At 53.7% G+C, this 12,434-nt stretch overlaps 1 protein-coding gene across 1 annotated transcript in view; it reads left to right on the forward strand.

The window, feature by feature from the left end:
• LOC104994295 (epididymis-specific alpha-mannosidase-like) overlaps positions 1 to 12,434 on the forward strand; it is a 42,427-nt gene that overhangs the window by 22,826 nt on the left and 7,167 nt on the right. Inside the window, 11 exon segments of the mRNA XM_010847802.1 lie at positions 1,391 to 1,578; positions 2,667 to 2,795; positions 3,128 to 3,142; positions 4,129 to 4,257; positions 6,083 to 6,185; positions 6,188 to 6,356; positions 9,872 to 10,063; positions 10,397 to 10,520; positions 10,522 to 10,650; positions 11,774 to 11,884; positions 11,961 to 12,153. Coding sequence (XP_010846104.1) covers positions 1,391 to 1,578; positions 2,667 to 2,795; positions 3,128 to 3,142; positions 4,129 to 4,257; positions 6,083 to 6,185; positions 6,188 to 6,356; positions 9,872 to 10,063; positions 10,397 to 10,520; positions 10,522 to 10,650; positions 11,774 to 11,884; positions 11,961 to 12,153 — 1,482 coding nt within the window.

A 12,434-nucleotide genomic window follows, 5' to 3' on the forward strand; every position in this document is an offset into this window, starting at 1 on the left:
TTTGTGACCCTATCGACTGTAGCCCGCCAGGCTCCTCTGTCCATGGAATTCTCCTGGTAAGAATCTTGGAGTGGGTTGCCATTTCCTTCTCTGCCTACTGGAGGAAACACCATTTAATCAGACTGGACATCACAGAGGAGGTTTGGGTCCTGATCTGAGGGCTGTGGGATCTTGTCAGCTTTGGTCAGTTGGTGTTGAGCTTAGAGCTGAGGCTGTGGAGGGCTGTGCCTGACCTGTACACACTCATCACGGGCGAGGAGCTGTGGATGACCCTTGCATCTGTGACCCTTCCCCCGGCCAGGTGGCTACCCTTCCTGGTCTGAGCCAGGTCCTTTGAGGGACGAACAGGGAATAGGGGCACAGCCCAGCCTGGGAGGCTTCCCTTGTAGCTCAGATGGTAAAGAACCTGCCTGCAATGCAGGAGACCTGGGTTCGATTCCTGGGTCAGGAAGATCTCCTGGAGAAGGAAATGGCAATCCACTCCAGTATTCTTGCCTGGAGAATCCCATGGACAGAGGAGCCTGGTAGGCTACAGTCCATGGGGTTGCAAGAGTTGGACACAGCTTAGCAACTAAATCACCAAACCACCCCCAGCCTGGGGAGGAGGCAGGAAGCAGAAATAGTGGGGGACACTGAACCACCTTCTGAGACAGCCTGTCGCCAAGGAGCTTAGCCTCCGTCCTCCCACCCGCAACTTGTCCTCTCAGTCAGGGTCAGGACAGTGTCTACTGGCCTCTCTCAGCTGCCACCACCTCTCCTGCCCCTCCCTGCAGGCTGCCAGAGGGACCCCACTGAAATGCAGGCCTGTCCAGGCTCATATTCACCCTAAAAGTGACACACACAGGGGCTGCCAGCACTCTAGGCCCCTCCCCTCTGGGTCTTGTCCTCTTGGCCCTCATCCCACTCCCTCCTCCCCTGAAGTCCTCCAAGACCTTTGCTCACAGGCTTTCCCAGGGTCCCAGGCTCACACTGAGGAAGGCAGGACAACCCACTTCAGTATCCTTGCCTGGAGAATCCCATGGACAGAGGAGCCTGGCGGGCTGCAGTCCATAGGGTCACATAGGGTTGGACACAACTGAAATGGCTTAGCACCCTCAGGCTCACACTGGGATTCATGTCTCCAACATTCCTGTCACCTCAGGGTCCAGGCCTCTCCAGGCCTGGCCCAGACCAGCCAGACCTTCCCATCTACCCAGCCCTTTCAGGGGTCTTGTGCTTTTGCTGGCCTAGTTGGGGTAGGAGCCTTGAGATCAATGCCTATCCTGGGTCGTCTCCCGGGTTATCCAGGCAGACCTTTCACTGGCCGAATCTTCCTCAGCCCTTCCCAGACTAGGGCTCAGGGGCCTCCATGGGCAGGACCTCACACCCACTCCTGGCCTTTTTCTCCTAGATATGTTTCATTCCGGGACTGGGTTCTATGCCTCCCGAAGTGGGCTCAAGGGGCTGGCGCGGCGAGCCAGTGCTCTGCTCTACGCCGGGAAGTCCATGTTCACACGCTTCATGTTGGCTCCACACCGGTTCCTGGACCAGGCCTGGGGCCTGCAGCAGCTCCAGAAGCTCCGCTGGGCGGTCTCCGAGGTAACACCACACCTCTCAGTGGCAGGAACAGGATGGGACCCTCCTGGGTGTGTGCTTCCCCATCCCTAGGCCGCCAGATCCTCCCGGTCCCCGGTCACTACAGGTCCACTTGACAGATGAGAACACTGAGGTCACCTTGGGTCCCAGGACCTGTGCATGATGAAGCTGCATCAAGGCTAGGTCCCCAGACTCCCACCTGTGGCTTCAGTGAGCTTTAGAACCAGGTTCACCCAGAGGGTGAAGGGCAAAGTGGAGCAGTATTGGTGCCCAACCGTCCTGTGCAGGTTCAAATCTCAGTTGAGCTGTGTGGCCTCAGGCAAGTGACTTTCCCTCTCTGAGCCCAATTCACTCCCTGGACAATGAGAACCACATGTCTACCTAGGAAGGCAGCCAACTGAATGGGATAATATACTGAACACACAGCCCTGTGGGCTTTGTGGCTGCTACAAAGGAAGTTGTTCACTAATTTCTATCTCATTTGTCCCCCACTGTACAGATGGGGAAACTGAGATCTAAGAAGTTCTATAACTTGTGTCCTCACCCAGTCAGAAATGGGCCTCACTGACCATGACTTTCATTGTTACCCAAAGGGAATTAATGGCTGGCAGGACCAGTCACTGTGTGTAGGGGGGTGAAGCAGATTGACTTATGCCTCCACTGGAGTGGCCAGAAATGTCACTTCACCCCATGGTGACTCAGTTTCACTTCAGTGAAAAAGAGGTAATCCCACCCCTACTCAGTGCAGACAAGTTCAAGGTCATGTATGGAGCGTGTCTGAGCAGGTTAGCAGCACTTATGGGATGACTAGGCCTGGGAGGTGAAGCTGGGAGTGGTAGTGGGCGGGGGTCACTTCCAGAAGTCTGTTTTTTGTCCCGGGTCAGGGATTCAGATCAAGGTAAACAAAGTTGGGCAAGTCCATCAGTCTATCTGACCTCAGTTTCCTCTTCTGTAAAGCGGGAGGAACCCTCACCTTCTCCATTAGCACCCGCTGAAAAGGAAGGAGAGCCAGTGCCCAGTGGGTGCCAGGAGAGCAGGTGTTGAGCAGGGGCAGGTCCTGACCCCACTCCTCAGCTCTAGGGGGGCCCCAGGTCCAGCACCATTACGCCATCACAGGGACTCACACCCCCAAAGTGAGAGACATGTTTGTGGAGCACCTGAGCGCCGGGATGCAGGGGATATGCAAGCTGATGGCCTCCATCATCCAGGACAGGTCCCTGGTCCTCTCTGGCAAGCATGCCCCCAGTGGTGGATCCTGAGGCCTGGCGGGGATCCCATACCTTTCTAAGAAGAGAACCTTGAGGTCTGTGGAGACTCCTGTTCCACTGGGCTTCAAACGCCGAGTCCCAATCCCAGATGTGGTTCTTACTTTCATCAGGAAGTTGGCAAGGGGCAGTCACTTCTCTGAGCCTCTGTTTCTTCTCTGTGAACAAAGAAGGGGTGATGTGACAACTAGAGGGAGAAATAAATGCTAACATGGTCCCTCCCAAGCTCAGCTTGGGGCCACATTATGTCAGGCCCACCATTTGACCAGCTTGTGTGACTATGACAGTTTCACACAGGTAAAGTGACTGATCAGGCCATTTGCCTGAAACTGATGGGCTTCATCCCTGCAAATCCTGAGCAAAGACAAGTTGGTCTCCCTGGGCAGGTGCCAGGCCTGCCGCGCCTTCTGCAGGGGTCCACACTCAGCCTGCTCTGTCACCATGCCCCTCCCCCTCTGGCCTTGCTGCTCGCCTCACCTGCTCCGTCCTCCCCTCTGTATCTGTGTACAATCCCATCCTACTTCATACCTGGGAAAGGTCCTGGGGACCAAGGGTGTAGCAGACGGGCCTCTGCCCACAGAGACTGGGACTGGGAGGGGAAGACAGTCTCAGAAAGAGAGCTAGAACTGGGCTCTGATTCAGTGCTGGTGGGACCTTCCATTGCCATGAGCTCAGAAGGGCAGTTCCCTGGGCAAGCGGTAGGTGGGGACCCCAGAAAGGCATCTTGCCATAGGAGCTGCCTGGGCAGAGGCCAGGGGCTGGAAAGTGTGGGTGTTCAGGAATCAGGGAGTCATCGGAAAGGACAGAACCTACAAGACATGGTGTGTGGGGGGGGTGGTGGCGTATGGAATGGAAGGGGTATCCAGGTCAGTATCACAGCGGCCTCCAGCGCTGAACTAGGTAATTGAACTTGACCCTCCAAACTCCAGAGAATTCTCCACCCCTCCTTTGCCAAGTGCTTTGGAGCCAGGCCTTAGGAGATGCGTCATCTTGTGCAGGTGATCCTACCTCCCATGGCCTCACCGTCCTCACCAGGAAAGTGGGCTGACAGGGAGAGATGGGTGAGGATTTCATGGACCCTCAGCTTCTGGAAGGCCACCCCCCCCACCCCCACGCTTGGGAATCAGGACGATAGTATGAACAGTGTAGAGGGTGCCGCATGTCTAATCCCAAGTTTCAGCCTGTCCCACTCACCTAGGATCTGCAGGGCGAGGCTCACCAGCCTGTTTCCCTTGTTCCGAGGGGCATCCAGATGTATGGAGTGTCAGGTGTCTGTGTGCAGGACCAGAGCCTGGGGGGGCATTTTGCCATGGTCTACCATCCCCTGGCCTGGACAGTCACCACCATCATCACCCCGACTGCAGACTTCCCCGAGGTCAACCTCACAGATGAGACAGGCAACCCCGTGCCTGCCCAGGTATGGGTGGGAGTCCTGCCTCAGCTGCACTTGTGGTTACTGCCTCTGATCCAGGCAGGGACCCCTAGAAGTGGGAAACTTTTACGTGATCATGAAATAACTCTGCTATCACCATAATGGGGCACTTGCCCATCAGGGTCAGTGAGATCCACCCAGGGGACTGACCCTGGGCTTTGGGCATCTGACATGACCAGAAGTGCCTTCTGTCACCTCCTTGGAATGTCTCAGGGTGATCTAAGCTGCATGGGAAGCTTCGCCTTCTGCCTCTCCTTTGGGAATATATATATTCTCATATAAATTTCTGGGCTTCCCCAGTGGCTCAGCAGTAAAGTATCTGCCTGCAATGCAGGAGCCTCAGAAGATGCGGGTTCAATCCCTGGGTTGGGAAGATCCCCTGGAGGAGGGCATGGCAACATATTCCAGCATTCTTGCCTGGAGAATCCTATGGACAGTGGAGCCTGGCTGGCTACAGTCCATAGGGTTGCAAAGAGATGGACATGACTTAAATGAACTAGCACACACGCTCGTAAATTTCCACCTTGTGTGGAAGGGCATAAGGGATCTTAAAGGTGGATCATTATGGATGTGCCATGTTAGGGGCTGAGCCCAAGCTGCCTCTTTCTGCAACACCCACATCCCGTGTGAGTGTGTGGTTCCTCCTCATCTCCGTCCACAACCAGGACCTAAAAGTAGTTCCAGAGGGTGCCCTACATATCCCCAGCTGATCCTTCCTTGCAGAGATGGTACAGGTACTGCCATCACTTGGCCATTCAGTAAACACTTCCAAATGCCTATCTGGGATGTGGCCTCAAGCTGAGTACTGGACATTAGAGTCACTTGGGGTTCAGGGAGCAGACACAGAAATGGACAGTTAAGATATGGAGTGATGACCAGGAACCAGCACTTAGTTGAGACACAGGAGGAAGATTGTCTCACATTGATGGAGGAGGGAAGGATATTGTTTGAGAAGACCTAACACACAACATCCCCTCTCCCCACCTAAAGGCAATACCCACTAAGAATAAATGCATTTAATATTATTGAACACTTACTGCATGTCAGGGTTATGCTAGGTGCTGGAGAAACTTTAATAAGCAAGCAGACAAAAATCCCTGTCCTCAGGGGGCTAGTATTCTAGCAGGGGGATCCAAGTAGGAAACAAAATTAGAAAGTAGAGAATGTGACAGATGATAACTGTAGTGGAGGTGAGCCTTCAGGACAGTTTGAGGGGTATGCGTGGGGATATCGTGTCTGCTTTAGTTCAGAGAACAACCAGACTGGAGGTGGTGAGAAGCAACATGAGCTTGTTAATTGCCCCCCTCCACAAAACCCTCAACAGCCCAGAGATGGGACCCATTCTCTAGAGAGTGAGGGGGCTCCCTACATGGATCCAGAGTCCTCATCCCATCCCTAAATCAGATAACTTAGAGATGGAGAAAATCCTGAAAACCTCCCTCCTCCGGGAAATTGGAGGATGAAAAGACAAGAGAGCTCCCTCCAAAGAGGAGGCCCTCCAGGTCGAGGGAACAGTGTGAGCAAAAGTTCAGAGACAGGAAACAGCAGGGAGAGTTGGGAAGGAGGGATGTTGGTTTTTCAGCCCCAAAGGAGAGGGAAGGAGGAGGGAGTATGGGCTGGGCTGGGACCCTGTTGAGCATAGAGGATGCAGGAGGGGAGCCCAGCTCAGCCCAATGATGGATGACCCTGCTGCCTCCGTGGGGAGCGAGCACTCCATCCGGGAGGTGTGTAAGCCCAGGGTTGCCAAGGAGACTGAGATGTCTTCCCCCCGTAACATCCGTCATGTGATCCTGTCCCTCTGGCCTCGCAGGTCCAGAACTCAAAGGAGACACCATCTGCCTATGACCTGCTTGTGCTGACCATGACCCCAGAACTCAGTTACCGGTATTACGTCATCAGGCCCATGACGAGGGCCCAGAGGACACTCAGGAGACTGGGGCCTCTGTATACAGCACCAAGCAGTTTGGCCGCAGACCCAGGACAAATCGTAGGCAAGCGGGCAGGTGCCTGGTGCACATGGAGAATGACTGCTACACCGTGTACCTGGACAAGGACACCAACCTGATGCACAGCATCTGGGAGAGGTGAGGTGCAGCCATTGCTGCCTCTGAGCCCAGGAGGGTCCTGGGACCTGGGCAGGTAATGCCTCACCTGGGTCTCCATTTCCTCAGTTGTATGTCAGGGATGTGATGATGGTGAAGCCTCTTGCTGTGTAACCAGCTCTATTTCTAGGTGTGTGAGTCTTGTTTTTGTTGTTCAATTGCTTAGTCATGTCCAGCTCTTTATGACCCCACGGACTACAACACACCAGGCTTCCCTTCACTCTCTCCCGGAGTTTGCTCAAATTCACGTCCATTGAGTCAATGATACCATCCAACCATCTCTTCCTCTGCCATCCCCTTCTCCTCCTGCCTTCAATCTTTCCCAACATCAGAGTCTTTTATAATGAGTCAGCTCTTCGCATCAGGTGGCTGAAGAATCGGAGCTTCAACTTCAGCATCAGTCCTTCCAATGAATATTCAGGGATGATTTCCTTTAGGATTGACTGGTTTGATCTCTGACAAACCTAGACAGCATATTAAAAAGCAGAGACATCACTTGGCCAACAAAGGTCTGTAGAGTCAAAGCTATGTTTTTTTCCCAGTAACCATGTATGGATGTAAGAGTTGGACTATAAAGAAGGCTGAGTGCTGAAGAATTGATGCTTTCAAACTGTGGCGCTGGAGAAGTGTGTGACTGGGCCAGGTCAAGAAAATCTTTTATGAACTTGTTTATTCCAAAGATGTTGTTCCACAGGAAAAAAAAGGGGGGGGCGTTGAAAAGTTCACCATGGAAAAAGTGTAGCCGTTGTAAAAAATTTTTTAAATTGAGAGACACAAAAAATCCATCCATCCACCAACCCTCCCATCCATCCATCCACTCACCACACATTCATCCTTGCACCCACCCCTCCACATCTCCATCCATCCTTCCATCTATCTATCCATTCACTCATGTAGTCACTTATCAGGGGAAAGTTGACTCCCAGAGTCTGGAGCCACCCTTGTCCATCCTCAGCTCCCATCCCAGGCAGTTTCATTGCTCCTCAGCTGCCTCTTCCAACACACCCACTTCCGTTTCCTCCTGTGACCTCCTCACAGGAAGAAGACTCAGGGGAACAGGAAGCTTAGGAGGAGCACCGGCTAGAAACCTATGTGAAGGAAAGAGAGGAAAGGGGGCAGACTGCAGGGGAGGGAGACGGGGTGTTGACGTGAGAAAGGCAAGCATCACCTGGAGCTCAGCCCTGTCAGTTGTCAGCAGCTCTGTAAGCTCAGACCAGGACTGCCCCTCAGTGGGGCTCATGGGAAGTTCTGTCCTTCAGTCAGTCCACAGGGACGTCTGGGAGAGCATGAGGCAGGTAGGGAAGGCCAACTGCAGCCAGCATGGGAGGTCAGCAGAGGGTGTGGGGGGCAGCAGAAATGGGGTACAACCCCAGCACATGTGAGCTTCCCTGGTCAGGCAGGGAAAGCTGAAGCCGCAGGCTGGCTTTGGGCTCCGTCATCACTCAGGCCCCACATCCCTTCCTGAAGGGCCGGCTCCAGCTCGCCATCCCTTTCTGCCCACCCGCGGGTGCCCCACAGCCAAGTCCCACCCCCGCCCAGCCCTTCCCAGGAGTGTCCTGCTGTCCATCTGCCTGGTGTCTGTGTGTCTTCAGGTGCTTTAGGCTCAGGTGAGGGAAGTGTGCTTCTCACCCGGCTCCCTCACCTCCCAGTAGGGGTACAGCCAGCACCTGCCACACAGAGAGGGAAGCCTGTTGGAATAGACAGAGGGCGGTTCAGAGGAGGCTTGGCAGGGACGAGACACCCAGAGCCAGGCCTGAGGCCTCGCAGTCTGCAGGGAATCCGTGGGTCAGACGAGCGGACAGTGGTTCCTTAGAAGGACCTGCCTGTGCAGAGGCCTGAGGGGGGCAGCCACCATGTGCGCAGACCACCCCAGGGCCAGTTTGCTGGAGGAGGGCCTTTGTTCTTCCATATATGACAAGCGTGTTGATATATTTCACATACCATACAAGTCACCACGTTACACCGTACATGTCTGTGCTATTTTGTGTGCCCACAGAGTTGCGCCATAAGGGTGGTGTCATCTGCATGTCTGAGGATATTGATATTTCTCCCAGCAATCTTGACTCCAGCTTGTGCTTCCTCCAGCCCAGCGTTTCTCATGATGTACTCTGCACAGAAGTTAAATAAGCAGGGTGACAATATACAGCCTTGACATACTCCTTTTCTTATTTGGAACCAGTCTGTTGTTCCATGTCCATGTTCTGACTGTTGCTTCCTGATCTGCATACAGGTTTCTCAAGAGGCAGGTCAGGTGGTCTGGTATTCCCATCTCTTTCAGAATTTTCCACAGTTTATTGTGATCCACACAGTCAAAGGTTTTGGCATAGTCAATAAAGCAGAAATAGATAAATAAATATTTAACTCAATAAAGCAGTGAGAGTAGAGCCTCTGAAACCGTGTTACACCCTCTGCTTATGCTCTTGGGAGCGTGTTTTGCAGCCTCTCTCTCCTCCTCCTGTGGGATTCTTTCCTGGATAGGGAGAAAATCTGTACCTCCTGGGCTCTTGGTGAGTCCACGGAGCTTTTGTCCAAGCTGAGTGCATGAGCTTCATTGAGGGTCCTCATGATGAAAGGTTGTTGTTGAATCACGCGAATACACCAGGATTCTTGGCCCCCGGAGGAGAAGAATTCGATCCGGAGCCAGAGACGAGGCTTGATCGCTCAGAGCTTTTGTGTAATGAAGTTTTATTAAAGTATAAAGGAGATAGAGAAAGCTTCTGACATAGGCATCAGAAGGGGGCAGAAAGAGTACCCCCCTGCTAGTCTTTAGCTGGATGTTATATAGTCACTAGCAGTCTGTTAATGAAAGAAAGGAATGTCTTAAAATTCAGAATGGCACCAGGCCCCTCACCCATAAGATGCATTTTGGGATAATCTTGGCACCAAATGGTTTATCCTGGGCCATAAAATGATTAACTTGAATCTTGAAGAAGGGCAGACCACCATACAAATAGTTTCATTTACATAGATTAGGGGAACAATATCCATACTGGTTTGTCAAGTAGGTTCTGGGCCAAGAGGCGGAACCGACTTGGAGACAGAGTTTGGGGTAAAGGCATAGTACATTAGCATAGCTTAAGACAAACATTTCCATAAGAAAAAGGCATTGGTTATCTCTAGACTCGAGAATAGCTAACTTCAGGTGAAGCCGGGTGTCATTATGGCAACACAATATTTTAAGAGAAACCTCCCTTTAAATTTGTATAGAGAAGGAAAAAATATTGCTAGTTTGTTTCCTCCTGCCGCTTAAGAGAGATAAAAATGTCTGACACTTGCAGGCTATTTCCTCTATTTGGAGACCCCTGGCCTTCCTGCCTGTTACCCTCTCAATGACAGTCACATAGGCTCTGAGGAAGTTATTTTTGTTCACTCCTGGTTCTATGTTGGTGTCTTAATATTAAATAGAGGCCTTCTGAGCCTGGATCCCATCACAAGGAGAATTCCTGGAAGAAACTGTCCACAACAATCATACTCCTTTCTCTTTTCCACCTCTGCAGACAGAGTAACCGAACCATCCAGGTGACCCAGGAGTTCATGGAATATCACAATAACAGTGACGAGAGTCAGGTATCCATTTCCGATAACTACGTGTTTGCTCCTAATGGTACAGCGAAGCCAGTGTGGGCGGCTGTGGAAATGGAGATCCTGGAGGGGCAGCTCTTGACCGAGATTTGATGATGCTTCTACAGGTGAGGTCAGCCCTCTGCTTGTGCACAGCACACAGTAGGTGGTCACGGGCAGGTGGGGGACTTTACCACTGAGCCACCTGGGAAACCGACAATGATATACACATGAGAGCCGTTCCTGTGTTCTCATTAATGCAGAGAAGTAAGCCCAGAACTTGCCAGGTGCTCAGTGCCTCTGGTGAAGCGGGCTCCTCCTGTTCTTTTGCCCAAGAAGCCCCTCTGCCTGCCCTGCCTGGCAGCAAAGAGGCAGGGAGGGAAAGAGAGGAATGAAAAGAGAAGGGACTGGCTTCTGGAAGTCTCCCCCAGCTTGACGTATCTCTTCTGCTCCTCCTCCAGGACGGTGAATGACAGGGACCCCACGTACACCATCTATTCCCAGCTGGCCCGCAGGCCCCCGGGAGCTGACGGGGAGCTGCTGTGTCATCGCATGGAGCAGGAGTACAGGGTGGGCCCCTTGGAAGCTGAATCACGAGGCCATCTGGAGGACCAGCACCCATCTCAACACCGCCCGGGTCCTCTACTCTGACAACCATGGGTACCAGATGCAGCGGAGAGCCTACAAGCAGTACATGGTGAACACTCTCACTCGGGTACATCCTGTGGTGCCCCTGGGAACAGTGGCCACAGAGCAGACCTGAGAGGCTGCCTCTCAAAAGAGGCTGGAGACACCCCTTAGGTCCAGCGGCAGAGGCCTCCAGAGCATCTCCCAGAACCTCTGTTACCCAAGTGTGCATTAGGGGCTGAGACCCAGGCTTGTTCAGACCTGAGGTCAGAACTCTGGTGCCCCCACATATAAGGCAAGTCCCTGAGGTCCACTGTGGGCACCGCGTGCCCTCCTCTGTCAGATGACTGACCTGCTGGGATTGCTCTGAGGATGAAGCAGATGGTGCCTGTCCAGGCCTGAGCGAGCGTGACCCTCCTTTGCTGCTCTTAGTTGAACCACTGCCTGGTTGCCAGGGAAACCGCACAGGCTGATTTCTGAAATCAGTTCAGCTCTGAGATGCTTTGCCCCCAGCAGCATGACCTGGGGCAAGTCCCCTGGCTTCCCTGGGCCTCAGTGCTCTCCTGGGAAAGGGGGTAACCTCCCCCCAGCGCTGTGCGATCAGCAGGGATGATCCAGGAGCAGTGCCAGGCTGGGCACCTCCTGAGCCTCAATCCATGTGAGTTCTTTCTCCTTCCTGTGGGGAATGTGGCCCCTCCCTGCTCTGTTGAGTTTCTGGTCCCTCTCATCCCTGTTGGCTGGTTCTCACCCACTGTGGCCTGGGCTCCAGAGAGTCCAAGGCCCTCAGCCCAGGACATCTTGCTCCAACAGAGCAAAGGGTGTGGACTGTGTGACCGCTTTCCAGCCCAGGCTTGAGCCCTTTACTATCGGGCAACCATTAGCCTATCTCAGATTGGACGGACACACAAGCCTTCATTCCCTTCCTGCCACAGTTTTTCAGGGATGGTTTTGGAGCCCCTTTTACAGGTGGGGAAACAGGCTTGGGCAGCCTGAGTCCCCTAGCTCATAAGGTCAGGAAGCAGTGGAGCTGGATTTGAATCCCAGGGCGTCCACCTCACAAGTCAGAGCCCCTCCCCCCAACTACCAGTGCCGCCCTGAGCTGCCGCTGTGCCTGTGGGGGAGGCTGGTGGGGGCCCGAGGGAGATGCCTGATCAGGTGGCCCCCTTGGCCCATGACCATGACCACCACTCCGGCAATATTTCTGTCCACAGAATTACTACCCCATGACTCAGTCGGCCTTCATCCAGGACAGACAGAGCAGGCTGGTGCTGCTGTCAGAGCAGGCGCATGGTGTCTCCAGCCAAGGGAGCGGGCAGATGGAGGTAGGAGGAGGCCCCTCTGGTCACCACAGGCCCACCAGGGGCCAGGCGGGGCCTGTCGGATGACTCTTCCCTGCAGGTCATGCTCCATCGGCGGCTGTTGATCAAACAGCAGTGGGCCCTGTCCGTCAACGTCATGCTGAACGACACCTCGGTTGTCCACTCGGTGCTCTGGCTCCTGCTGGGACCCTCGACCCTCACCAGGGACCTTGGCCAGAGGAGTGGGGTGGCGCTGCAGCACAGACCCATAGTGCTGATTCGAGAGCTGAGCGGTAAGAGGGCCGCCTCTCAGTGCAGCTGTTATCCCTGCCCCTGGGTGAGCCGACCTGTACGGGGGGAGATGAGCTCAGGCAGAAACCAATTCAGCGGGAGAGGGATTGATGCTGAGGAGAGGGCCTGGCGCCTGTAGGTCTGGTGGAGATGGGATCCTGAACCAGGGGGAGTTCAGAGATCAATTTCAAGGGCTATCAGTTGATGTTCTCTTATTTGGAAGAAAAGAATCCCAAGAGGCAACCAGGCCCAGAGATGCTTGAGGAACAGAAGGAGGAGATGG

This window comes from Bison bison, unplaced genomic scaffold, assembly GCF_000754665.1.
Source record: "Bison bison bison isolate TAMUID 2011002044 unplaced genomic scaffold, Bison_UMD1.0 scf7180017864255, whole genome shotgun sequence".
Lineage (NCBI taxonomy): Eukaryota > Metazoa > Chordata > Mammalia > Artiodactyla > Bovidae > Bison > Bison bison.